Source organism: Heptranchias perlo, unplaced genomic scaffold (assembly GCF_035084215.1).
Source record: "Heptranchias perlo isolate sHepPer1 unplaced genomic scaffold, sHepPer1.hap1 HAP1_SCAFFOLD_60, whole genome shotgun sequence".
Taxonomy (NCBI): Eukaryota; Metazoa; Chordata; class Chondrichthyes; order Hexanchiformes; family Hexanchidae; genus Heptranchias; species Heptranchias perlo.
In genome coordinates, this window is record NW_027139623.1 from 5,424,161 (window position 1) to 5,447,500 (window position 23,340).

Sequence of the window (23,340 nt, forward strand, 5' to 3'; positions counted from 1 at the left end):
CAATTCCTAGCTCGGCAGCTGTCTTAACTTTAACCTCGCCGCTTACCTCAACGCAAGTACATCGTCTCAGTTAGACTTCTAAACAATCTGAAGCAATAATAAAACCTTTTGAACTTGTTCAATCTTCCCAGAATGCAGTCTTGAATAGTCAAGTCTAGCAATTCTGTGTTCCATCCTGTGTTGAACCAAACTCTGCTCCTTTAGCAAGTGAAAGATCCATATTGAAAAGTCCAAAATCCTTCAGGCGGTAACCATATATTTAATCAAGTGTTTTATTGCGAGCCTGAGCTCGTATCAGGTTTCTGTGTGGGGGAACACGTGGGCAACAGTGACGACACTACTATAAGGTTTCGATTGGCTGTTAGAAGCAAATGCACTGAAAATTTACAGCTCATAGAAATAACTACTTGCATTTAAACAGCGCATTTAACCCCCCATAGATAAATAGACCAATCCGATTTACTGAGGTATAATCAGACAAATATGGAACTCCAGCTGAAGAAGGAGATATTTGGCGCCATGAGAAAATCATGACACAAGAGATGGCTTTCATGAGAGGTCTGAAAGAAGGAAAGGACTTGCCTTTATACAGCGCCTATCAAGACCCCCAGACGTCCCAAAATGCTTTACAGTCAATGAAATGCACTTTGAAGTGTAGTCATTGTGGTAATGTGGGAAACGCGCCAGCAAATTTGCACACAGCAAGCTCACACAAACTGCAATGAGATAAATGACCAGAAAATCGGTTTCAGTTATGTTAGTTGAGGGATAAATATTGCCCAGGTCACTGGGGAGAACTCCTCTGTTTATTCTCGAATATTGCCGTGTGATCTTTTATATCTACCTGAGAGGGCAGATAGGCCTTCCGTTCAACGTGTCTTACGTAAGTCGATATGTCCGACAGTGCAATGCTGCCTCAGTACTGCACAGCAGTGTCAGCTTGGATTATGTGTTCAAGTCTCTGGAGTGGGACTAAAACTCACAACTTTCGAACGCAGAAGTGAGATCGCTACCACTGAGCCCCGCCTGATACCTGAAAGGGGTAGAGGGAGATGGAGGGGCAGAGGGAGGGCATTCTGGAGCGTGGATAAGGCTGAAGGCACGGCTGTCAAAAGTCGGGCAAATAGACTGTGGATGCACAAGCGCCAGAGGTGGGCGAATGGAGTATTTTGCAGGGCTGGAGGAGGTTACAGAGATAGGGAGGGGTGAGGCCCTTGTGGATTTAAGTGTAAGGAACAATAAAAATAAACTACAGGCTTAGGAGACTGGAAGCCAATGCAGGTCAGTAAGGATTGGGTGATTGGTGAGGGACTCATCAATCAAAAAGAGAGGGTTGGAGATGGAATCAGTGGCAAGGATGTGGAGATTGGGAGGTCAAAGATCTTGACTTCACAATTTTTAACTGGAGTAAATTATGGCTCCTCTAAAACAGAATGGTGCTATGACAACACAAAGACATTGGAAGGGTCAAGAGAGGCGGTGGTTTTGTCAGCGTAAATCTGAAAGCTGGTCCATGTCTGCGGACAATGTCACCAAAGGGCATCATGTGGATGAGGAAGAGGAGGGAGCAAAGGATTGAACCTTTAGAGACATCAGATATAACGGTGATAGGGTGGGAAGAGAAGCTTCTCCTGGCTATGATCAGACAGGTGAGTGGAACCAAGCGAGGGATGTCCCACCAAAAGAGGCCAATGATCGATGAATGAGGAAGTCACGGGTGGGTTTCCTGTAGGTGTGGAGGAGAGGGCGGAGATGGGGAGGGGTGGGCCATGGATGGATTTAAACCCAAGGCTGAAAATGTTAAACTTTAGGCAATCGGGAAGTGGGATTCAGTGAGGGGAATGGGGCCAAGCAGGACCTGGTGCTGGTTGGAAGGAGGAGGCTGAATGACCGGACAGGCGTGCATTGGAGGAATGGAGTCTGGAGGGTCAGAGGCATTAATGAGGGTTTGAATGGCAAAATGCTGAGGAAGGAATCGAGGCGGGTGAGGGAAGCACGGGGCCTTTGTGATGGAGGTCAAATCGGGTCATGAGCTCAGCTCGGGGTTACACGTGAGCAATTTTACTGCAGCCTTCAACCAATGTAAAATAAACGGGTAAATATCTGCAGGAAAATAACGGAGAGAGGAATGGCAATGAAGCTCGTTCAGTGTCCGTCCCCTAATATCACCCACAGTTCTGAGCGTGGCCTTGAACTGTCCCCGTGTCAGAGACTCGAAATATATATTTTAACTGAGTAACTGCAGGAACAGAGTGAAACCGGTCTACTTTTGCCCATGGATTCAGTGTGGACGCAGTGAAATCGGTAAAATGCACAAATGAATGGGCAGGAGTGAACATGGTCAATACAATTATATGAAAACTGTAAATGGAGCCGCTCATTGTTGTTGGACCAGTCCTTTCTGAACAAAGCTTTTAACTTTATTCCTGAGAGAAGTCTCATTAAGACAAGGTTCTGAACTTTGAGATGTTTGTGATATATCCACGCCATCATTTACATTGGAGACAAAGCTGCTGATGTAATGTGTTTGTTCAGGTGACTGTAACTAATAGCAATGAACAGGGGTATAACCGTGTCAGTGGAGATTTATCACCTGTATAAATTAAGCTCGTTGCAATGTATCAGCGCAGAGTGCTTTCTGGAGCTCCAGTTTCCAGATCAGCAGAAGTCACTGCTTCTCACAGAAATGGGATATTCAGTACTGTTTCAGATCGAACGCATTTACTATCCTGTTCTTGCAGCCATTGGAGTTCCAGGTAAGCCGTTATCTCATCTGTGAATATTGCAAATCGGTGCTATCTGTGCTGCTGTACTTGGCTAATTATTTTTTCTCCCACCACGTTTTGCGCAGTCACCTCTTATATCAGTTGAATGATTGAATGTTTAAAGTCTCTGCTCTTTCAGTCTTGTAGGAGCTGCATTATATCTGTAATGAACATTGTATATCCAACCCTGGCACTGTTACTGGATTGTTCTCTGTACTGAATATAATGTTGAATAATGGTATGTACTTAAATTCAAAACGTTCGGTCTTGAAGGAGCTGCATTATATCTATTATGATCATTACATATCCAATCCTGGCATTGTTACTGGATTATTCTGTGCACTGAATTTATCGTGGAATAATGGTCTATCATTCCAAATGGTCGGTCCTGTAGCAATTGCATTTTTTCTGTAGTGAACGTTGTTTATCCAACCCTGGCTTTGTTACTGGATTATTCTCTGTATTGAATGTATTGGAATCAGTTGTCTGGGCTAAGAGCTGGTATCAGACCATCAGAATTGGTTAACATTTTCATGTTGTTGAAATAACCTGTCCTGGAAAATGTTTCTATAAATGTGTTTTCAGTGATTGATAAGGAGACAGCTCACGGTCTCATTGTTCCAAGGAGGCAGCGCAATGTCCGCCCTCTTCAATCACATGGTTTAGTTTAAGTGGCATTTCATTGTGTTTATTGGTTATCACTGTTATGAGATATTATTTCATTATGTGTGTATCTGACGCAGCTCCAGAAGTCTGGTTACTGAACAGCGTTTGCTGCTGATTCTTTCATATCTCCTTCTCTGCTTGACTGTGGATGAATTCACTGTAAAATGCAATGTTTTGTATTAATGTTGTATCAGTTTGCACTTTTTCTGTTGGAATCAGGAGCCCTTCTATTTATCTGTAGATTTTTAGCAGCAGCGGTGATGTTGGCGTTTTGTTAATTGAACAATGCCGCCATCTAACGCTGTACTTTGTAATTACAGGAGAAGGAATTTCAATCATTGTGAGGTGTGTCTGGGAGAGGGATTCGATTCTGTTTATTCCATGAATTGTAGATGAAGTGAACAGTGTAGGTGAACAGCTGGAGACTTGGAAGATCTGTAGAAACATTAAACTGTTCACAGAGGCTCCACTATTCAACAAACTGACACTAAGAATAGGATCTTTGGAACACGGGGCTGGTGAAGAGAAAACAGGCGCAGGATGTTAGGATTTACTCGGATGTGAAAAGGGGCATTGAAAAAGAGTGCAGAGAGAGTGCGGAGAGTTAGAGAGGAGCGATAGAGAACGCAACTGAGAAGAAAAACGCGAGAGAGGAGCAGAAGGAACGAGAGAAAGAGAAAGACAGAGAGAGAGAGAGAATGGGGGAGAGAGAGATAGAGAGACACATAAGCAGAATGAGAGAGAAGGAGAGAAAGAGAGATGGAGGGAGAAAGCGGGATGAATTGCTGAAACTTGGAATACAATTATGAAGAGGAAATGTGACTTGAAGGCGTTATTAGGATTTTGTCAGTTTGTGAGAGTTTTATTGTACTCTCTCCGGGTGTGTTTATCACAAACAGATCCTCAGTCTGTTTATGTGAATGTTCCTTTTACTTGTTTACCGGCTGAATACATAAACATAATTGAAATGTATTTAAAGAAAAAGGATCAGTGATTCCTTGATCGCATTGAATTGTTCGGATATTGTATTCCAGAAGCTATGTGTCAGCTTAATTCAATAAAGAACGAGGCTAATGAATGCATTTTAATTACAGGGCTCGACAGGGTAGATGCAAGGAGGATGTTTCCCCTGGTTGGGGAGTCTAGAGGCAGGATCACAGTCTCAGAATAAGGGGTAGGTCATTTAAAATCAAGATGAGGAGAAGTTTCTTCAATCAAAGAGTGGTGAATCTTTGGAATTCTCTACCCCAGAGGGCTGTGGAGGTTCAGTCATTGATACATTCAAAGCAGAGATCGATTGATTTCTGTATATTAAAGGCATCACGGGATATGGGGATGATGCAGGAAAAAGGCATTGGGATGCAGATGGACGGCAAAGTGAGCGAGGGTCTTAACGGTAGGGGGACTGTAACTAACAAGCTGCTCCCTGACACCAATAACCACAGAAATTACGGGTTGAATTCATTAATTGTGTTGTATTACTCGGACCAATCGATTAGATTTCTTCTAACACTCTGCTGCAGTCTCTCCCTGTGAATCCCAGCCTCTCCTCCCAATGCATTGAATCCTCCGCCTCCTCATCCGTTGCTTCTGTTTATACACTTTCCAAAACCATCTGCTCCTGGCTCCACTCCAGCTCCTGCATGTCTTTTTCATTGTCTCACTCCCAATCTCACTCACTCGCTCGACCTCCAGCTGCCTCTTCCAATCCGATCCGAAGCCTCAAACACACCACCGCGGATCTCCATCTTTCCGGTTTTGGGCCGGCCCCAGTCGGCTCTCTTAACCCAGAGCAACAAACCAGCAGCACCTCCCGCTGTCCCCCACCCCCCAGCCCGCTCATGTTCCCGTCCACCTTGAGCCCAAAATCCGTATTTAACCAGTTGGATTCCCGGTCCGTAAAACCCCTTCTCCCTTCCCTACTGGCACTGCCCCCTCTCTCGGGCCTTTCAGTGGATCCGGTGCTCAATTTATTCACTTTCTGTGTCAATTTGCCAAGTCATTCTTGATAATTGTCTTCAAATACGTTTTTCTGCCCGAAAGCGCGGCCCAGGTCAGTGAATCAGATTCCAGCGTTTGATGCAGCGACAAAGCTGGAAATGTCCCCCCAGATCCTGTCAAAAAGCTGCTTTGTCTCCGAGCTGGTCAGTAATTTCTCTGCTTCCTTTCCCTTTCTAACAGTGAACTTGGTGGCGATTGTGATCCTGTCCCGAGGGAAGTGCGGACTCTCCAAATGTATCACTCGCTACCTGGTGGGAATGGCGGCGGCCGATCTCCTGATCGTTATCACTGATGTCATAATGTCGCGCATTGTTGTTATTTATTTCCCAGTTTCATTCTTGAACATTACCCCCGTGTGCCGTCTCATTGAAATACTGAGATTAGCAGTCACAGATGCCTCTGTCTGGTTCACAGTGGTTTTCACCTGTGATCGATTTGTGGCCATTTGTTGTCAGAAGCTGAAAATAAAATATTGCACCGAGAAAACGGCGGCTGTTGTTATCGGGGTGGTGAGTGCGCTGAGCTGTTTACTAAACATTCCCTGGTACTTTGTAATTGACCCGGAATATATAATGGACAATGTACCCCGGGGTTGTGTCTTCAAACCTACATTCTTCACGTCACCCGCATGGGCAGCGTTTGACTTGTTTAATCTTGTGTTAATGCCGTGTCTCCCATGCATTCTGATTTTGCTGTTCAATGTTCTCACTGCCAGACACATTTTAGCGACCAGTAGAGTCCGCAGTGGACTCCGGGGCCGCAGCAATGGAGGGAATCACAAGGATCCAGAGATGGAGAACCGAAGGAAATCCATCATTTTACTCTTCAGTATATCAGGCAGTTTTATATTGTTATGGAGCACATTCGTTTTTTATGTTATCTCTCTGCATACAGCAAACGCCCAGTACTATATGGCCAGTGGCATTGTGACAGCCGGACAAATGCTTCAAATTCTCAGTTCTTGCACCAACACGTGTATTTATGCTGTGACCCAGACTAAATTTAGGGAAGAGCTGAAGAACGGGCTGAAATACCCACTGATTCTAATTGTTACATTAGTTAAATCATAGAAACGTCTGAGAATTTTCATCGAAAATCAAAATCAAATAAAAAGTCAATGAGAGTAGATATTCACGTTTGGCGGTGGCAAAAGACGGGCGGTAGCGGATCGGGCGTCCGTTCTTCACCGCACCTGATTTTAATATCCATTGAGATCAATGTGTTCGCTAACTTAACTGACACCAATCCAATACGTTAAAAATATTTGGAAATGCCAGACAGGAATTATATTTTGCACGACAAATGCGGTGTTTGTGAAATGATACAAGTTGATTTTAACGTGAAAAGGTTTGCTGTTATTAATCTGGAAATAACATGATTTCAATATGAAATGTTTCAGCCTGAAACGTGTAAAATCAAAAATGCTCCTTTTCGGTTGATGATTATTTCCCATCACACACACTGCCCGGTGGGATGGACTGAGGGTGAGCTGTCAGGGTCAGACAGCGTCCTGTTCATTGGGACATTTGTTTTGACCAGAACAGAATAATAATGGACCAACACCCGGACCGTTACTAACTGGTAAAATATTAATGTAATTTCAAACTCCAGTGGGGAGTTCCGGAGATCGTTTCCTCTCTGAGCTGCTGTTCTACAATGTTTACTCACGGCAGGGAGTTTAATGGGACATGAGGCTGGGCCTGGTTACACAGATCTACAAGGAAACCTCCTGATACATTTCTGAGACGATCAGGGGCCGGGACATTTCTCACGGCCTCAGCAGGCCAAGGGAAAGTTCTCCTGCTCATCCTTACTCCAAAAAATATAAGTTAATAATAAACTTCTCAGTGTTCTGGATCACTCAATGCCCATCGATAGGGCGGCTCCTCCACTCATTCGTCACCAAATTTAAATACTGTCCCGTGTACGTCATAATACTCTGATTTACATATTACACGTGGTCTGACCCGGAAACAGGTGGGTGTTGCTCCGGCCGCTCTTCTCAGGACCCGACCCACGGTGGTGGAGGCAGGAACTCCAACGTTAAAGGGGCGGTAAGTGACCTGACACCATTTACTCGCCTCTGACACGCCATTTCCGCCAGGCGGGGATACATAAAATCGGCCACACCTTTCCTGACCTACGCCCGAGTATTAATCTTCGAACCCCACAAGCTGGTCCATTGTCTCAAACTGCACCGGTTCACAACACGTGGAGGGAAAATTTCACCATCGCTGGGGGCTGAACTGAAAGAGCGGATCACCCGCCCCTTACAGAACAGGCCCGATTTTACTTTCTCCGTCAGTTTACCGCCCAAGCAGTGAAGGTGAAATTACCCCGTACGTCTCTGATCCAAAGGTTCGACAGGTGTGTGAAGCACATCACACACTGTTTGCTAAATACTGGCATGAATGTGAGCGAATGGATCCATGTATTCAGGTAAAAGGTGATAACCCCCCGCCCCTCCATAGAGACAGGATCCCTATACCGTGGAGTCGAAGTGGGGGTTCACCCCCAACAACTCGGTAGCACAGGATGCAGTGCTCTGCGGGCAGTTCCCTGGGATGCACCTCCAGATAGATATGAACTGCTGCTGGAAGGCCATCAACTCGGTGAAGGAGGCCCGATGGTCTTCCTAAAACCAGATGGTCTTCCAGCTGAAGGAGCTGTTCACGATCCAAGGCCCAGGAGTCCGTGCTGTGGGACGCACTGAAGTAAGATGCGGCCTGCCCAAAGGCTCTATGGGGAAAGACGACCTTGTAAGGCTATTTTACCTTGTATTGTTCAGCATGTATTTGAAAATATGTTCTATATTTTCAATTGTAATAACGGAATCGTAGCGTGTATGATATCTATTCTATTGTTTTGAATTGCAATTGTATTTACATTGAACTGTGTGCATCCATAAATTTTATGAAATAAAGTACATCTTGAAATATTTTTTAAAAGTTCCAGTCTCACCGTGTGTGCTGTATTGGACAGTGAACAGTGGAAACACAGCCGGACATTAAAGATGTGGGGAGTTATAAAAAGAACATCTATTGCAGGCACCAGGTGAGAAATAGGATTAATTTCTTAATGACGAGAAACTCGGGGCTGCAGAGGAGCAAAAGGATTTGGGTGTCCAGGTGCACCAATCAAGAAAAGCTACTGCACATGTCCAAAATTTAAAGGTCCCAATTTCTAGTCTGTCTTATCCCAAGGTACTGCTGTCAGGTATTTCGCCAACTCTCTGGAATTTGCTGATATAATCAGGCCCCACTGCCTCCTTCGCTGGTCCATTCCATCCATCCAGCGCCCTCTGCATTAAAAAGTTACATTCAATCATTCTGCTCATCCTCTGCCCCAGGTAGATAAGACGAATAGTGGCGGGAGGACCCAGACCATCAGCCTTATATGAGTTTGGACGTTTCTGTTTTTAATTCAGGTTATTTTATTTGCAATTATTTCCCTTTTTTGTACCTTTATATTTTAATTTCATTATTGCAGATTTTGCATTTTTGAACAAATTCTCCAAACCCTTTGCGCAGTGAGTGCTCACTCCGGGCCCTTTGATTGACAGCTCTCACCACCTCCACCCCCACCCCGACTACCCCGGGCTGACTCCTCCCATCACGTATCACGCACCACGCAACAGCGTCACTCACCTTACCGCGCTGACGTCCTTGCGCCGCGTTGCCTTAGCAACAGGCCCGCGCCGGGAGGATGATGATTGCGGCCCAAGGCCGGTGGACGGGCGGGCGCTGCTGTGGGCGGGGGCGGGGGCGGGGCCGACAGAGGGAGGGCCCGCACCGGGGAGTGGCCTGAGAGGGGTGGCGGGCGGAGTTCCTCGGGGCCTCCTGCGGGCCCCGTGAATCTCCACTCTGTCAGCGCCCGGTGTCGAGCTGGGCTCGGGGGGGAGTCACTCTCCCGCCTCTCGGTCAAACGGGCCGTGGGTCGGAGCCCGAAAGTGAACGAAAATCGAACAGCACAGAGAGAGGCCGCTCGGCCCATCGAGCCTGTGCCGGCCCTGTGAAAGAGGCCGCTCGGCCCATCGCGCCTGTGCCGGCCCTGTGAAAGAGCGATCCCATTAGTCCCACTCGCCCTGCTCTTTCCCCACAGTCCCGCAAATTTCCCCCCTTCAAGGATTGACCCGATTCCCTTTTGAAAGTTATTATTGAATCTGCTCCCACCGCCCTTTCAGGCAGTGAATTCCAGATCAGAACAACTCGCTGCCGAAAAACATTCTCCTCATCTCCCTCTGGCTCTTTTCCCAATTCCCTTCAATCTGTGTCCTCTGGTTACCGACCCTCCCGCCAGTGGCAACAGTTTCTCCCCATCGACTCCATCAAAACCCCTCCTCATTTTCAACCTCTCTATTAAATCTCCCCGAAACCGTCTCTGCTCGAAGGAGAACAATCCCAGCTTCTCCAGTCTCTCCCCGTAACTGAAGTCCCTCATCCCCGGGACCATTCTGGTAAATCTCCCCTGAACCTTCTCTGCTCCAAAGAGAGTAATCCCAGCTTCTCTATTCTCTCCACATAATTATTATCATTTATTAAGTGGGTTGTGCTGGGTATCTGGAAGCTGTAATTCGGTGAGTAGAAAGCAGTGGGAGGATAAGTCTGCAGATTGATTTTGGGAGATGGTGAAGACGGTGATCGTGGATTCAGACAAGGGAGGGAGGTGGTCTTTGAGACCGTCCGTGCTCTGTTGTAAGATCTCACTGTGTGTGTCTTGTTCCAGCCGTTCCCATTTGTACCTGTGACCTGACTGGCGGAGTCTGCGACCTCAACTGCTGCTGTGACCCTGACTGTTCCCCCGTGGACATCAATGTCTTCTCCACCTGTCTGCCGGGCAGTGAACCGTAAGTTTCTGTTCATGTTTTACTACATTGGCACCCGGTCCGACAAAGCTTCGATTTTAAGACCCTCGACCTCGTTTTCAAATCCCTCCATGGTCCTCGCCCCCTCCCTATCTCTGTAACCTCCTCCAACCGATTTATTCTCCACCGACAACCCCATGTCACTCCAACCTATCATGGAATCGAACCCACCCATTTATCTCCTCCCACAGCCCATGTACACTCTGCGCACAGTCAGTGCTGGGACACTCAATCCTGTTAGACACATAGTCAGTGCTGGGACACTCCGCCCTGTTATACACACAGGCAGTGCTGGGACACTCAGTCCTGTTAGACACACAGTCAGTGCTGGGACACTCAATCCTGTTATACACACAGTCATTGCTGGGAAAGTCAGTCCTTTTACACACACAGTCAGTGCTGGGACACTCAGTCCTGTTATACATACAGTCAGTGCTGGGACATTCAGTCCTGTTATGCACACAGTCAGTGCTGGGACATTCAGTCCTGTTATACACACAGTCAGTGCTGGGACACTCAATCCTGTTATACGCACAGTCAGTGCTGGGACAATCAATCCTGTTATACACACATTCAGTGCTGGGACACCCTGTCCTGCTATCAACACAGTCAGTGCTGGGACACTCAGTTCTGTTATACACACAGTCAGTGCTGGGACACTCAGTCCTGTTTTCACACAGTCAGTGCTGGGACACTCAGTCCTGTTATACACAGAGTCAGTGCTGGGACACTCAGTCCTGTTATACACACAGTCAGTGCTGGGACACTCAGTTCTGTTATACACACAGTCAGTGCTGGGACAGTCAGTCCTTTTTCAATACAGTCAGTGCTGGGACACTTAGTCCTGTTGTACACACAGTCAGTGTTGAAACACTCTGTCCTGTTTCCACACAATCAGTGCTGGGACACTCAGTCCTGTTATACATACAGTCAGTGCTGGGACAGTCAGTCCTTTGACACACACATTCAGTGCTGGGACACTCAGTTCTGTTATACATGCAGTCAATGCTGGGACACTCAGTCCTGTTATATACACAGTCAGTGCTGGGACACTCAGTCCTGTCATACACACAATCAATGCTGGGACATTCAGTCCTGTTTACACAGAGTCAGTGCTGGGACACTCAGTCCTGTTATACACATTCAGTGCTGGGACACTCAGTCCTGTTATACACACAGTCAGTGCTGGGACACTCAGTGCTGTTCTTCACACATTCAGTGCTGGGACACTCAGTCCTGTTAAACATACAGTCAGTGCTGGGACACTCAGTCCTGTTATGCACACAGTCAGTGCTGGGACACTCAGTCCTGTTAAACACACAGTCAGTGCTGGGACACTCAGTCCTGTTATACACACAGTCAGTGCTGGGACATATTGGATATATTGACCTTGGAGGGGGTACAGTGCAAATTCACCAGAATGACACTGGGGCTTGAAGGGTTCAATTATAAGGACCGGTTGCATAAACTTGGTTTGCATTCCCTTGAGTTTAGAAGGTTGAGGGGTGATCTGATCCAGATATTTAAAATTATAAAGGGATTCGATAGGGTCGAAATAGAAACTATTTTCTCTCGTCGGTGAATCCAGAACAAGAGGACATAAACTTAAATTTAGAGCTCGGGTGTCTTGGATTGAAATCAGGAAACTCTTTCCCACACAAGGGTAGTGGAAATCTGCTCAGCCTGATTGAAGTGGACCGTGTGATATAATAGAATTTTCTGTCCTGTCAGAGTTGGACATTTGTCGATCCATCTTTTAAAATGGTGGAGGAACTCAGTTCTAAGATGGATTCCACTCACTTCATCATGAGTCCTCAAACTGCTTCTCTTATCATCAAGATATCAAGGACTGGACACACTGTGTTTGAAAGAAAGCTGATTAATTTGACACTTGTACAGAATATTAATAATCCCTTTAACTGGGCTGGAGTTTAACATCAGAAACAAACCCCAACTGTCAGAATGAACATGGTTCGCTCCTGGATGTGATTAACATCAGCAATAACAGCAGAATCCAACCCCTGCAGTCACATGTGATCCCGCTGGTGACTCAGCAGGTGGGAAGACTGAGTGAATCCCATCCCACACACGAAGCAGGTGATCGGCCTCTCCCCAGTGTGAATACGTACATGTCTCAGCAGATCCCAAGTTCTTTTAAAGCTCTTCTCACAGTTAGAACATTTAAAGGGTCTCTTATCAGTGTGAACAATTTGGTGTTCAATGAGGCCGGATGAACAAGTGAATTCCTTCCCACACACGGAGCAGGTGAATGGCCTCTCCCCAGTGTGAACTCGCTGGTGTGTCAGCAGGGTGGATGACTGAGTGAATCTCTTCCCACATATGAAGCAGGTGAACGGCCTCTGCCCTGTGTGAACTCGCTGGTGTGTAAGCAGGGTGGATGACTGAGCGAATCCCTTCCCACATATGAAGCAGGTGAATGGCCTCTCCCCAGTGTGAACTTGCTGATGTCTCAGCAGGTGGGATGATCGAGTGAAACTCTTCCCACACACGGAGCAGGTGAACAGCCTCTCCCCACTGTGAACTCGCTGGTGTGTCAGTAGGCTGGATGACCGAGTGAATCCCTTCCCACACACGGAGCAGGTGAACGGCCTCTCCCCAGTGTGAGTGCGTTGGTGTGTCAGCAGATCACTTTTTCTTTTAAAGCTTTTCTCACAGACAGAACATTTAAAAAGTCTCTTATCAGTGTGAACAAGGTGATGTTCAATGAGGTGGGAAGATTGAGTGAATCCGCTCCCACACACGGAGCAGGGGAACGGCCTCTCCCCAGTGCGAATTCGCTGGTGTGTCAGCAGGTTGGATGACTGAGTGAATCCCTTCCCGCACTTAGTGCAGGTTAACGGCCTCTCCCCAGTGTGAGTGCGTTGGTGTGTCAGCAGATCACTTTTTCTTTTAAAGCTCTTCTCACAGACAGAACATTTAAAAAGTCTCTTATCAGTGTGAACAAGGTGATGTTCAATGAGGTGGGATGACTGAGTTAATCCCTTCCCACACACGGAGCAGGTGAACGGCCTCTCTCCAGTGTGTCTGCGTCGATGAGTTTCCAGCCGGGACGAGTAACTGAATCCCCTCCCACAGTCCCCACATTTCCACGGTTTCTCCATGGTGCGGGTGTCCTTCTCTCTCTCCACGTTGGAGATCAGTGGAAGTCTCGTCTGCACAGAGAACACGTGTCTCGTTTCTCCCCACTGTGAATGGTGTGATGTTTCTTCAGGCTGTGTAACTGGTGAAAGCTCTTCCCACAGTCAGTGCACTGGAACACTCTCAATCGTGTGTGTGTGTCTCGCTGCTATTGCAGTCACAGTGATGTTTGAAATGTTTTCCCACAGATAGAACAGATCAACATTTCTCCTATATTTTAAGGCCGATAATCTTCAGGTGCTGGTGAATGGAGTCAGATCTTGACGTGATGTTTGGTTTGAGTTTCTCGTCTGCAAATCCTCCCCTTGTAATACCCTGTAAAAGGAGATAACAAAAGTCCTCACTGTGAATACAGGACAGAAATTCAGAACAGGCAATTCCTGTTCCTATGGAACATTCTTCCCGCTCATTCCCCCAGACTGTAAATCCCCGTCCACACACTCACCCTCCTCCCTCTGCTGAAACCCAAACCCATCACACCATCTCCAACATTTTTCCTTCTATTTAAGTTTTCTCTCTCTCCTGAAGGTGCTGACTGTGACTGGGTTCAGTTCTGCACTAACTGGTTCCCCTCCCTCTCCTCCCCTGAAGTTGCTGACTCTGGTTGGGATCAGTTCAACACTCACTGGTTCCCCTCTCCTCTCCGGAATATGCTGACTCTGGCTGTGTGTATATGCTCTGCCCCTCATTTCCACACAATGTCCCTCGCTATAGCTGCCTGTAAGCCGTCCATCTGTGATATCTCCCAATTTTGGCGACAGACTGTCTCTGACCAGTTACCATTTCTCCTTCATTTAAAGAATATCCTTGACCTGTCACAATTTCTCCTTCATTTTCAGACACTCCCTAATCAAACACCATTTCTCCTACATTTTTCGATGCTCTCGTTTCCTTCAGATTTCTCCTTCATTTACAAACTCTCCCTGACCCGTCAGCATTTCCCTTCATTATTAGACGCTCCCTGACCCATCACTGTTTCTCCTTCAGATATGGACACTACCTGACCTGTCAACAATTCTCCTGCATTTACAGACACTCCCGGACCAATCACCGTTCCTCCTTCATTTACAGACACCCCCTGACCAGTCACCATTTTGCCTTCATTTACAGACAATCCCAGAACAAACACCATTTCTCCTTCATTTACAGACACTGCCTGACAAGTCACCATTTCTCCATCATTTACAGACTCTGCCTCATCTGTCACCATTTCTTCCTCCTTTATAGACACTCTGTCACCATTTCGCCTTCATTTTTAGACACTCCCTGACCTGTCACCATGTCTTTTCCCATTTATAATACTCCCTTACCAGACACCATTTCAAATTCATTTATAGACACTCCCTGACACGTCGCCATTTCTCTTTCATTTATAGATATTCCCTGACCCTTCACCGTTTTTCCTTCATGTGCAGACACTCCCTTACCAGACACCATGTTTCCTTCATTTACAGACACTCCCTAACCAAACAATTTTTCCTGGCACTTTACATGATTGTGAGGTTTATTCTGTATCTGTCAGTCTCTGATAATGTGTGTGAGTATGAGATTCATTCTGTTCCTGTCAGTCTCTGGTATTGTATGTGATTGTGGGGTTTATTCTGTATCTGTCAGTCTCTGATACTGTATATGAGTGTGGTGTTTATTCTGTAGATGTCTGTCTCTGGTACTGTGTGTCAGTGTGGGATTTATTCTGTGTCTGTCTGTCTCCGATACTGTAGATGTGTTTGGGGTTTATTCTGTATTTGTCTGTCTCTGGTACTGTATATGAGTGGGGGGTATATACTGTATCTGTCTGTCCCTGGTACTGTATATGAGTGGGTGGTACATATTGTATCTGTCTGTCTCTGACACTGTATGTGAATGTGGGGATTATTCAGTGTCTGTCTGTCTCTGATACTGGAAATGAGTGTGGTTTTTGTTCTGTATCTCTCTGTCTCTGGTGCTGTTTGAATGTGGGGTTTATTCTGCATTTGTCAGTCTCTGGTACTGTATATGAGTGTGGGGTTTATTCTGTATCTGTCAGTCTCTGGTACTGTGTGAGAGTGTGGGATTCATTCTGTGCCTGTCAGTCTGTGGTACTGTACCTGTGTGGGGTTTATTCTGTATTTTTCAGTCTCTGATACTGTACATGAGTTTGGGGTTTATTCAGCATCTGTCTGTCTCTGATACTGGAAATGATTGTGGTTTTTGTTCTGTATCTGTCAGTCTCTGGTGCTGTATTTGAATGTGAGATTCGTTCTGTATCTGTCAGTCTCTGGTACTGTGTGTGAATTTGGGATTCATTCTGTATCTGTCAGTCTCGGGTACTGTGTGTGAGTTTGGGATTCATTCTGTATCTGTCTGTCTCTGGTACTGGAAATGAGTGTAGGGTTTATTCTGCATCTGTCTGTCTCTGGTACTGTTTGAATGTGGGGTTTATTCTGTATCTGTCAGTCTCTGTTGCTGTATGTGAGTGTGGGGTTTATTCAGTATTCTGTCAGTCTCTGGTACTGTGTGTGAATTTGGGATTCATTCTGTATCTGTCAGTCTCTGGTACTGCAAATGAGTGTGGGGTTCATTCTTTATTTGTCTGTGTCTGGTACTGAATATAAATGTGAGGGTTATTCTGTATCTGTCAGTCTCTGGTACTGTGTGTGAGTGTGGGATACAATCTGTGCCTGTCAGTCTGTGGTACTGTACGTGTGTGGGGTTTATTCTGTATCTGTCTGTAACGGGTACTGTATGCGAGTGTCAGGTTTATTCTGCTTCTGACTGTCTCTGGTGCTGTATAGGAGTGTGTGGATTATTCTGTACTTCTCAGTCTCTGACACTGTATATAAGTGTGGGGTTTATACTGTATCTGGTACTGTACATGAGTATGTGGTTTATTCTGTATCTGTCTGTCTCTGGTACTGTGTATGAGTGTGGGATTCATTCTGTTTCTGTCTGTCTCTGGTGCTGTATGCAAATGTGGGGTTTCTCCTGTATCTGTCAGTCTCTGATACTGTATGTGAGTTTAGGATACATTCTGTATCTGTCAGTCTCAGCTAATTTATGTCAGTCTGGGTTTCATTCTATAATTCAGTCTCTAAGACCATGTGCAAGTCTGGATTCATTCTATATTCTTATTTCAGTTTACATTATTGTATTTGAAACTATATCTTTAATACTTTAAAGTATATGCAGTATTTATCGAGTGTTTAATTTGTAAATATTGTTACACTTTTGGATTTTCTTTAATCAAACAACGTGTGTGAGTTTTGGAGTAGTATTACATCTTCATCTCTGAACTCTGTTGTGAATGATAATGTACCTTTCAATCTGTTCATGGTGAAATTATTTAACTGGTATATAATGTGTAGCTCAGTCTATAATAATGGAATTAATTCTGTATCTCAGTCTGACACTGTGAGATTTTTGGACTGGAATGTAATATATAGCTCAGCCTGCACTAATAGAATTGATAATGTATCTATCAGTCTGTTACTTTATGAGATTTTAGGACTGGTGAGTAACATGTAGCTCAGTACATGCTAATGGAATTGATGTTGTATCTTTGAGTCTGATATGGTCTGCCAGTGTTGGACTGCTATATAATGTTTGGCTCAGTCTGCACTAATGGAATTGATACATTATCTTTCAATCTAACACTAAGATTTTTGGACTGGCATGTTATGTGTAACTCAGTCTGCAGTAATTTGACTTAGAGATTCATTCTGTATTTGTCTGACTGTGGTACTTTGTGATTCATTCTGTATCTGTCAGCCTGTTGTACTGTGTGTGAGTGTAGGATTCATTCTCTATATGTCAGTCCCTGGTACTGTATGTGAATGAGATTCATTCTGTTCCTGTCAGTCTCTGGCACGGTGTGTGAATTTGGGATTCGTTCCATATCTGTCAGTGTCTGGTGCTGTATGTGAGTGAGACATTCATTCCATTTCCATCAATCTCTGATACTGCATATGAGTGATATATATACTGTATCTGTCAGTCTGTGCTACTGTATGTGAGTGTGGGATTCGTTCTGTATCTGTATCTAATTTGTATCTCAGTTTACAGCATGGTGCTCAAAACTGTATCTTTAATACCTAAATGTATAAATAATTTTTCCCAGTATTTAAGTGGTCGATAATCATATCCTTTAAAATCTGATGCTGCAGGTCATAATCAGAGAATGAGTGCACTTTTTTGGCTACTACTAAATCTGCATCGATGTGAACACAATTGTGATTTAGTGTATCTTCCAAACTGATATGGTGACATTTTTGAACTTGTTTACAATGTGTAGCTCAGTCTGCACTAATGGAATTGATACTGTATCTTTCAATCTGACACTAAGATTTGTGGTCTGGTCCCTAATTTGTAACTCAGCCTGCACTAACGTAGGTGACTGTGAGATTCATTTTGTATCTCTCAGTCCGTGATACTGTGTGGGATTCATTTTGTATCTTGTGAGTAGTGTGTTTGAGTTTGCGATTCATTCGATATATGCAGTCTCTGATGCTGTGTGAGTGTGGGATTCATACTTTATCTGCCAGTCTCTGGTACATTATGAGAGTTTGGGATTCATTATATGTCAACTTTGGTACCATAAAAGAGTGTGAGATTGATTCTGTATCTGTCTATAATTAATCTCTCTGATTACATTATGGTGTTCAATACTGTAGCTTTAATATCTTCATGTTTAAATAGTTTTTTCTCATTTAATTGATAAATATGGATAAACTTTAGGATTTGGTGCTGGAGGTTTTTTAATCAGATAATTTGTGTATTTTTGGACTACTGTTAAATCAATATCTCTGTGTCCTATTGAGAATGGTAATATATATTTCAAACTGATAGTGATTTTTGAATTGGTATATAATGTGTTGTTCAGTCTGTACTATTGTAATCGATACTGTGTTTTTCAGTCTAATATTGTATGAGATTTTTGGACTGGTCTATAATGTGTATCTCAGTCTGCACTAATAGAATTGATGCTCTATCTTTAACTCTCATACTATGAGTGTATTATAAACTGGTTTCTAATTTCTTTCTCAGGTCACACTGTCACAGCATTTCTCGGTCTGATACTGCAGATGAGTTTTGGACTTGTCTGCAATTTGTATCTCATGATACAATATTCAAATGGATACTGCATGTATTAAACTCACATGTTTGAGTTGTGGGGTGGTTTTCAATTGGAATCTCGGGGTACATTATTGGGGTTCATTCTGTCACTTTCAATTGAGTACTATGTGTGATTTCTATCTGGTATTTAATGTTGCCCTATTGTGAGATTGACACAGTGCCTTTCAATCTGAGAGTGTGATTTTGGACTGGGCTTTTTGTATCCACCTGTCAGCGGGACTGAGTGAGGGGGAAATGGAACAGTGTCTGCCTCACCTGCTCTGTTTGACAGTTAGATTGAAAATGTGTCTCTGGGTCTTGGGATCAGTGTGGGACTGACGACTTCTGCTGTCCGAGACTGTGGAACTGATGACCTGTCTGTGTCTCTGTGCTCTGTGTGAGTGATAATGTACTTACTGTGTGTGAGAAGGAGCTGGCTGCACTGTTCCTTGTGCCTCGGGTGGAGGAAACATCACATTCATTATGGATCCTTCAAGGATTTGCCTGCAGAAAGAAAATTATCTCGTGTTACTCAGGAACAGGTGAGGTAGAAAATACAAAAGTGATCAGTTTAATATCTCTGTTAATGATCATTTTGAATATCCACAAATGAAAACCAGTGATACAAACAGTGTCAATGTCTGACTCCACTGCAGTACTGCAGCACTCAGCTTTTGCACACCAGGTGTGTTGGACGATTTTAAAACAATTTAGTGACATCCAGACACAACCCAACCCCTGCACTGGTCCGTGAATGGGACTACCCGATGGGGCAGGGACCTTTGTACAGGTCAGGTTTCTCAACCCCTCTCCCATGGGACTAGCCGTTCACCCGAAACCAAACAACCGCTGATTAAAATGTGTCCTTCACACTTCTCACCTGGTGCCTGCAATAGATACTGCTTGTATAACTCCCCACATCCTTACTGTTCACTGTCCAGTAACAGGATGAGACTGGAACTGAACCAGGACCATTCACCACTGATTTGGGGAGAGAAAGCAGCAATGATTTTTAATAGTAGGTTCTTCCCATTCTGTCTCCCTTCCCCTGGACACACCCTGTTCACACACAGCCCGAGAATGACCTCTCCCTTCCCCCGCCCACTCCATGTTCCGGGACCAGTTCCTGATCCACTCCGCCTCTTACAAACAGCCCCCGGACTCCCCCTGACCTTCCCCCGGACTCAATGCCGATCTCTGAGCCCATCTGCGGACACGGTCCCGAAGCGATGAGCTGCTGTAACGAGGCTGCTCTTTGCTCCCTTCCCCCGGGGGCCGTGATCTCTCCATTCCCGGCTGTTTTAAACCATCTTCTTCCGCTCACTGAGGGAATGGCGCCCACAGGCCGAGCTGGGGGAGGGGAGCGCGCATGCGCTCTTCTGCTCACCAACAACCAGCGCAGGGGGCGGGGCTGACTCACGCATGCGCAGATATCTGGTTTAATTCCCAATTCACAAATCGTTGGAAACTTTCCCCAATTGGAATTTTTCAGAGTCTGAGCAAAGGAAGTGGGTCTGGGGGAAAGGTCAGAGGGAATGGGGTCCACAGGCAGTGCAGGAACAGGCACCAGAATGGGAAACAGATGGGATTCCACCAGTGCCTAACGCTGGAATCCAGACTGACTTTACAATCTCTAACTATTAAACTAGATGTTTCCATCCCTGCTGTTTCTCTCGGTATCTTTTGATGGTAAAGAGCCTTCCAGAGATAAAGTGGGCGGCTGTGGAATGAGCCAAAGTATCCTGCTCATTCTTGGCCCCTCTGCTGATAAATAAATGTGTGACTCCGAAACTGGAGGGAGGATTTCTCAAACCAATCCTGGAGAAACAGTGGAGGAAAGTAGGAGTCGGTGTATCTGACAGCAACAGACCCAGATTTATTTAATTGGAGTGAAACTCTCGGTCACTGAGAGTAATATCGAACAGCCCTGAGCTGCAAAACTCCAGGTGATACAACAGGAAAAGAGGGTTAAATGTGGCCCATTGTTTCTGTCAATGTCTGCACTGTCCCTGAGTGTGGGATTAATAATGTGTCTGTCCCTTGTACAATATCAGTGAGAGATGAGATTGCATCTTCTGTCTCTCCAACGGGATCTTTCTCGATAAAACGGAACTTTAACGGTCATTCTAAAACTAATACTGTTTACGTCTGCCTGTCAATGCGTCCCTCCGCTCGATCTCTCTCTCGCCGTGTGTTGCCCCCTCTCACTCTCTGGTGTTGTATATGAAGGTGGGATACTGCTATTGAGCGTGATATGGACACACTGATAGGAAGTGTAAGACTGATACTGTCCCTCTCTCTCTCTCTCTCCCTGGTGCTGGACATGAAGATGGGATACGTTCTGATATAAAACAGAGAGAATGAGATGTCCGGGCCGGGTCTCACTGTAACTGAGGATGTGGTCGGCTTCGGTCCCTGTTCGTCGTCATTATCTTTTCACAGATTCCGGGCGAGAGTCTCTGAGAGACGGTAACACTGGCGGATAAACTTTTAGTCGGTACTTTCAGTAATTTGTGTATCTGTACCCCTCAATCCCTTTGTTCCTCTATCCTGCTTAGACTCTTATTATCCAGGCAGTGTGTGATCTCCTTATTCTTCATTCTGTAAGTTTATTCATGTCCTCTTGCATTTTGACACATTCTACCTTTGTATTAACTGTACTCCCCAATGTGGTGTCATCGTCAAATTTTGAAATTGTCCTTCCGATTCCCGAATCCAAATCGTAATTTTAAATTGTGAACAACAGTGGTCCCAGCAATGATCCCTGTGTTAAACCACTTCTCAATTTTAGCCACTCTAATTAGCTACCCTTAACTGCTGTTCTCTGTTTTTTTGTTTTGTAGCCAGCTTGCTATCCATTTCGCCGCCTGTCCCCGACTCCACGTGCTCTGAACTTTGCCATGAGTCCACAATCGAAGACCTTCTGAAGATTCAGATGCATTACATCTACTACATTAACTTTGTCTACGCTTTCTATTACTTCTTCAAAGGATTTAATAAGGTTTGTCCTGTCCTTGTCCTGTTATTAGATTAAATCCTGGCCGCTTCACTTGCTCTTGATGTCCCCAGCTCTTTTCTTCGGCAGCAGCACGGCCTGGATATTAGTCGGCTCCCCGCCCTGAGCGATGGTCACCCGTCCCAGCAGCTTGTTGTACTACTCGTCGTTGCGGATGGACAGCTGCAGGTGTCTGGGGATGATGCGGGTCTTCTTGATGTCGCGGACCGTGTTGCCGGCCAGCTGGAGGATTTCAGCCGTCGGATACTCGAGCACAGTCGCCAGATAGACCGGGGCTCCGGCACCCACACGTTCAGCATAGTTCCCCTTTCGGAGGAGCCTGTGAACACGGTCCACAGGGAACTGCAGTCCGGCCCGGGATGAGCGAGACTTGGCCTTGGCCAGAGGTTTACCGCCGGATTTTCCTCTTCCAGACATTTCCATAATCTCACAAACACTTTCACAAAGAATGAAGAAATCCTCCGGCACTCGCCCTTCTTATACCTTCTGGAGGAGTACAGTGGGGGCAATTGTGATGGGTCTCTCTCAGAGTGTTTACACTGCCCGCTCACCCTCGCTGATATTCTATCTTTCAATTGCTGTAATATTGTCCTTTAGTAATATTGCTACTCCCCCTCCTTTCCCTATTTCCCTGTCCTTTCATAAGATCTTACAGACTTGAATATTAAGCTGCCATTCGTACCCAGCTTGTAGTCAGGTCTGTGTAATGATTTAATATAATTATTTAACTTTACTCAATGGCTGATGTGAGCTGCGGCAAAATGTATTTCCAGCCGGTCAAGTATTGCAGGTATCGACTGTCTCTTCAGTCCGATATCAGGTGAAGAATTACTGGCTGTTGTGTAATTTCCATTGATTGGGGGTTGGCGTCATCTACTGGGCTGAAACGGGAACTGCAACAGAGCGAGAAAGGATCCGTCAGAAACCAGTTTAAATGAAGGACAAAATCCAACAGCCTGCAGTGACTGTTCAGGGTCTGATTTTTAGGAGCTATTTTATCATGGTTGATTGTCAGCGATGGTGGTATAGTGGTGAGCATAGCTGCCTTCCAAGCAGTTGACCCGGGTTCGATTCCCGGCCATCGCAATTAATTTGCTTCCTTCAGAAACTAAAAGTTTGTTTTCGAATTTGATGCAGTCAGCAAGATATTGTTTCCAAAATATAAACCGCTGTAATTATGTTAAAATGTTTTCAACGTTCATTTATTTTCCCTTTCGAAGGAACAGAGGAAAAACATACTGGGAATGGTGAGTTACCAAGGGGCTAATGAGAGTGAGGAAGGCAAATGATATGTTAGCCTTTATTGCAAGGGTGTTGGAATATAAGTGTAAGGATGTCTTGCTGCAATTGAACTATGGGGAAATATTGTGTAAAGTTGGCCTATATTCGCTGGAGTTTAGAAGAATGAGAGGTGATCGCATTGAAACGTATAAAATTCTTAGGCGGTTTGACAGGGCAGGTGAGGAGAGGCTGATTCCCCTGCTGGAGAATCAAGAACTAGAGGTCATCGTCTCAAGATAAGGGACCGGCCATTTCGGTTGGAAATTAGGAACAATTTCTTCGTTGAAAGTGTTGTGAATCTTTGGAATTCTCCACCCCAGAGGTCTGTGGATGCTCAGTCGTTGAGTATATTCAAAGCTGAGATCGATAGATTTTTGCATTCTGGAGGAATCAAGGCATATGGGGATCCAAGTACAGAAATCACTAACAGTGATTACTAAATCACTAAAAGAAAGTTAAAATGGAGATGATCTTTATCTCAAGGGAACGGGAATAAA

General features: G+C 45.2%; 2 protein-coding genes and 1 non-coding gene across 5 annotated transcripts in view; 2 read left to right on the plus strand and 1 right to left on the minus strand.

Moving 5' to 3' along the window:
• The window catches only part of LOC137316696 (zinc finger protein 850-like), a 155,533-nt gene that overhangs the window by 125,949 nt on the left and 6,244 nt on the right, over nt 1-23,340 (plus strand). Inside the window, exons 4-7 of the mRNA XM_067980541.1 lie at nt 2,626-2,756; nt 5,475-5,882; nt 21,390-21,547; nt 21,632-21,852. Coding sequence (XP_067836642.1) covers nt 2,626-2,756; nt 5,475-5,882; nt 21,390-21,547; nt 21,632-21,852 — 918 coding nt within the window. The remainder of the gene's footprint in view (nt 1-2,625; nt 2,757-5,474; nt 5,883-21,389; nt 21,548-21,631; nt 21,853-23,340) is intronic.
• LOC137316802 (zinc finger protein 271-like) lies at nt 12,160-19,897 on the minus strand. 3 transcript variants are annotated; one of them, XM_067980650.1, is made up of 3 exons: nt 19,719-19,897; nt 18,964-19,050; nt 12,160-13,770 (listed from the first exon to the last, which is right to left on the minus strand). In XM_067980650.1, the coding sequence occupies exon 3, from the start codon at nt 13,416-13,418 to the stop codon at nt 12,324-12,326; it is 1,095 nt and encodes a 364-aa protein (XP_067836751.1). In that variant the 5' UTR covers nt 13,419-13,770; nt 18,964-19,050; nt 19,719-19,897; the 3' UTR covers nt 12,160-12,323. The 3 variants fall into 3 exon arrangements, with proteins under 3 accessions (XP_067836751.1, XP_067836753.1, XP_067836752.1); XM_067980652.1 differs by lacking the exon at nt 19,719-19,897 and adding an exon at nt 19,652-19,718; XM_067980651.1 differs by lacking the exon at nt 19,719-19,897 and adding an exon at nt 19,427-19,608.
• On the plus strand, nt 22,577-22,648 carry trnag-ucc (transfer RNA glycine (anticodon UCC)). The gene has a single exon. It is a non-coding gene; the product is annotated as a tRNA-Gly (tRNA).

Excerpts from the sequence above, each read along its gene's own strand:
- LOC137316802 (XM_067980650.1), bottom strand. The coding sequence starts at position 13,418 with ATGGAGAAACCGTGGAAATGTGGGGACTGTGGGAGGGGATTCAGTTAC.